Raw genomic sequence first — 2,798 nt, 5'->3', positions numbered from 1 at the left:
CGCGCGGGTCCAGGCTGGCCCAGGTGGGGTCTGGGGGTGAGCAGGGGTGGCGATTGGGGTGGGGGGTGACCTGTGGCACCCCTGGGCTCAGGGCACCCCCTGGTGTGGGACACGGTGTGGCCCATGGCATGGTGTGGTAAGTGGTTGCTGTGATCCACGGCACGGTGTGACCCGTGGCGCCGTGTGGCATCGTGTCACCCACGGCATCGTGTGTCCCATGGCACCGTGTGACCCTGGCACAGTGTGACCCCTGGCACCATGTGCCCCACGGCATTATGTCACACACGGCATCATGTGGCCCACGATCCCCCCTCACCCTGGTTGCCCGGTAGCCTATGGCCTGTGGCACAGTCTCACCCCACGGCACCGTCACCTGGCTCCAGGGCTCTGCAGGACCCATGGCACCGGGTCACCAACGGCTCCCCACGATCCCCGTTGCCCCATGAACCCACATCCCCCCATGCCCCACGCCCACCCGTGTCCCCCTGCTGTTCCCCGGTGCCCCTGGGGACTCACTGGGTGCCCCGCAGTCCACGCAGAGCGAGTTCCCGCGGGCGTTGCGGATGGCCTGGATGGCCACAGCCTCACTCTGGCTGTCCATGCGCGCCTGGAGGGACACACGGGGGTGAGCGGGGCGGGAGGGGGACACGGGGACCCTGCCAGCCCCCCGACACCAGTCCCACCTTGTTCTTGCTGCTCTCGCAGCACTGCAGGCTGGCCAGGATCTGGCTCTCGATGGCCTGCACCCACGCGTCGCGCTCCTCGAAGCTGCCGGCCTCGAAGTGCCACGTCTGCCCCGTGCTTGACACGATCAGAAACTCAAAGTTCTCCTCCTCTGTGGGACCAGAGACCCCCGGGGGGGCGGTGGGATGGGAGGTCCTACACCTGTGGGGGGCTGGGCTGCCCCAGCACCCACTCCAGCCCCCCACATCCACCCCGGCACCCAAATTCTGCCCAAGCCCCCTCCCCAGAGGTCCCCACCCCTCCCGGCGTGTGTGCGAGCAGCAGGCAAGGGGGGCACAGCCACATGCACGGGAGGCACCGCTCACGCCACGTTACCTGTTTTATAAATATTTCTTAAACTACCAAAACTTTTTAATTTCCACATTTTGCGCTTGGCTGCGGAGGGTCCGGGCAGCAGGAGTGGAGAGAGGAAACGGGGACAGAGTCAGGGGGGCCCGCGGAGCCCTGGGGATGGTGCAGAAGGTGGCAGGCGGTGGCAGAGCGAGGGGGATGCGTGGGCAGCGTGGCTGAGCACGGACGGGGGGTGAGGGGCAGGATCACCCCAGATCCCTGGGCCGTTCTGGGGCGTCGTTGCCGTGGAGGACGGTGGCCTTGTCCCCTCAGCGCCATGGGTGACTGGGGCTGGGGACGCACGGCTGTGGCACCCACCTTCTGCCTGCCCGGTCGAGCCCTCGGTCTTGGACGGCGTCATCAGCTTCTTCCGCCGGTGCTTCTTCCTGTCCACCAGGGGCGAGGGTGGAGGGTCCCTGCCCACGCTGCCAGGGCTGGACACGGCCTCCAAGGACAAGGGGGACTCTGCCAAGAGACCACACGTGGGGAACTGGGGGCACCATGGATACCGGGGTCGCTGGGGTCACCAGGCTCACGAGGACCACGGAGCTCTGCAGGACCATTGAGGCCACCAGGGTCACCAAGTCCATCAGAACCACTTGGGTCAGCAAGGGCAATGAGGGTCACCAAGTCCACTGGGCACAGCAATATCACTTGGGCCACCAGGGCCACTGGACTCACTGGGGTCACCAGGGTCACAAGTCCACCAGAGGCCCTGAGCACACTGGGGTCATCAGAGCTCCCCAGGGTCACTGATCTCACTGGGATCAGCAGGATTCCCAAGGCCGCCAAGTTCATTGGTCTTACCAAAATCACTGGGGCCACCAGGGTCACAAGAGTCCTCTTGGCTCACCAGAGTCACGAGGGTCACCAGTGCCACTGGCCTCACTGGGCTCACCAGGCTCATTGTGGCTTCTGGGACTCCCAGGTCCCCAGCAGTTTCACTGTGGCCACCAGTGCCACCAAAGGGCCACCTGGTCCCTGGGCTCACCCAATCCACCAGGGTTATTGTGACCACCAGGGTCAGCAAGGGCCATCAGGTCCCCAGACTCACCAGGGCCACCAGGTTTACTGTGGCCTCCAGAGCCACCGGCGCCACCAAGGGCCACCAAGGGCCACCATGTCCCCAAGCTGCCCAGGAGTCACCGTGCTCAGTGGGGTCGCCACGGGGCAGTCCCTGTGTGTGCCCCGGGAGGTGGCATTGTCCCTGCACGTGCTGGCATCACTCACCTGAGGCGAGCTTGGCGCCCGAGGCAGAGGCGCAGCGCTGCAGTGACCGCTCGCCCTTGCCCACCACCTTCAGCCCCGGCTCGGGGGGGAGGCTCAGCCCCACGGAGGGGACGCCGGCTGCGAGGGGGAGGGACAGTGACACAGTGGTCCCCGTGGTGTCCCCCCCTGCCCGGTGTCTCCCTGGTCACTCACTGCCCGGCTCGGGGTCCCGCAGCAGCCCGTTGATGCTGGCCGAGGGGCCGCAGGCGGAGATGGCGCGAGGCGGGCGCTTCCCGGGCACCTTGACCGTGGTGCGGAGCAGGTCCATCTCCTTGCCGTGCGTGCTGTGGATGTAGTCCTGCGGGGACAGCGGGGGTGACACCGGGCCCTCCCACACCTTGGGGACCACAGGGGCCTGGGACACTCACGTTGATGCTGGGGTGATAGAAGAGGAGGCCGTTGCTGGACAGGGTCACGTACTTCTTCTTCCACTCCTTGTTCAGGGAGTTGCCGCT

The 2,798-nt window shown here is 66.5% G+C and overlaps 1 protein-coding gene across 1 annotated transcript in view; it reads right to left on the bottom strand.

Annotated features, from left to right (window-relative positions):
• Window positions 1–2,798, bottom strand: part of AGAP2 (ArfGAP with GTPase domain, ankyrin repeat and PH domain 2) — a gene marked incomplete at its 5' end in the record, with an annotated part of 8,580 nt that overhangs the window by 1,107 nt on the left and 4,675 nt on the right. Inside the window, 8 exons of the mRNA XM_017728685.1 lie at window positions 2–30; window positions 517–607; window positions 684–835; window positions 1,060–1,119; window positions 1,393–1,539; window positions 2,305–2,421; window positions 2,497–2,641; window positions 2,712–2,796. Coding sequence (XP_017584174.1) covers window positions 2–30; window positions 517–607; window positions 684–835; window positions 1,060–1,119; window positions 1,393–1,539; window positions 2,305–2,421; window positions 2,497–2,641; window positions 2,712–2,796 — 826 coding nt within the window. The remainder of the gene's footprint in view (window position 1; window positions 31–516; window positions 608–683; window positions 836–1,059; window positions 1,120–1,392; window positions 1,540–2,304; window positions 2,422–2,496; window positions 2,642–2,711; window positions 2,797–2,798) is intronic.

This window comes from Corvus brachyrhynchos, unplaced genomic scaffold (genome assembly GCF_000691975.1).
Source record: "Corvus brachyrhynchos isolate BGI_N302 unplaced genomic scaffold, ASM69197v1 scaffold193, whole genome shotgun sequence".
NCBI lineage: Eukaryota > Metazoa > Chordata > Aves > Passeriformes > Corvidae > Corvus > Corvus brachyrhynchos.
The sequence above is the reverse complement of the archived record's forward strand: the minus strand, read 5'-3'. Positions and strand labels throughout refer to the sequence as shown.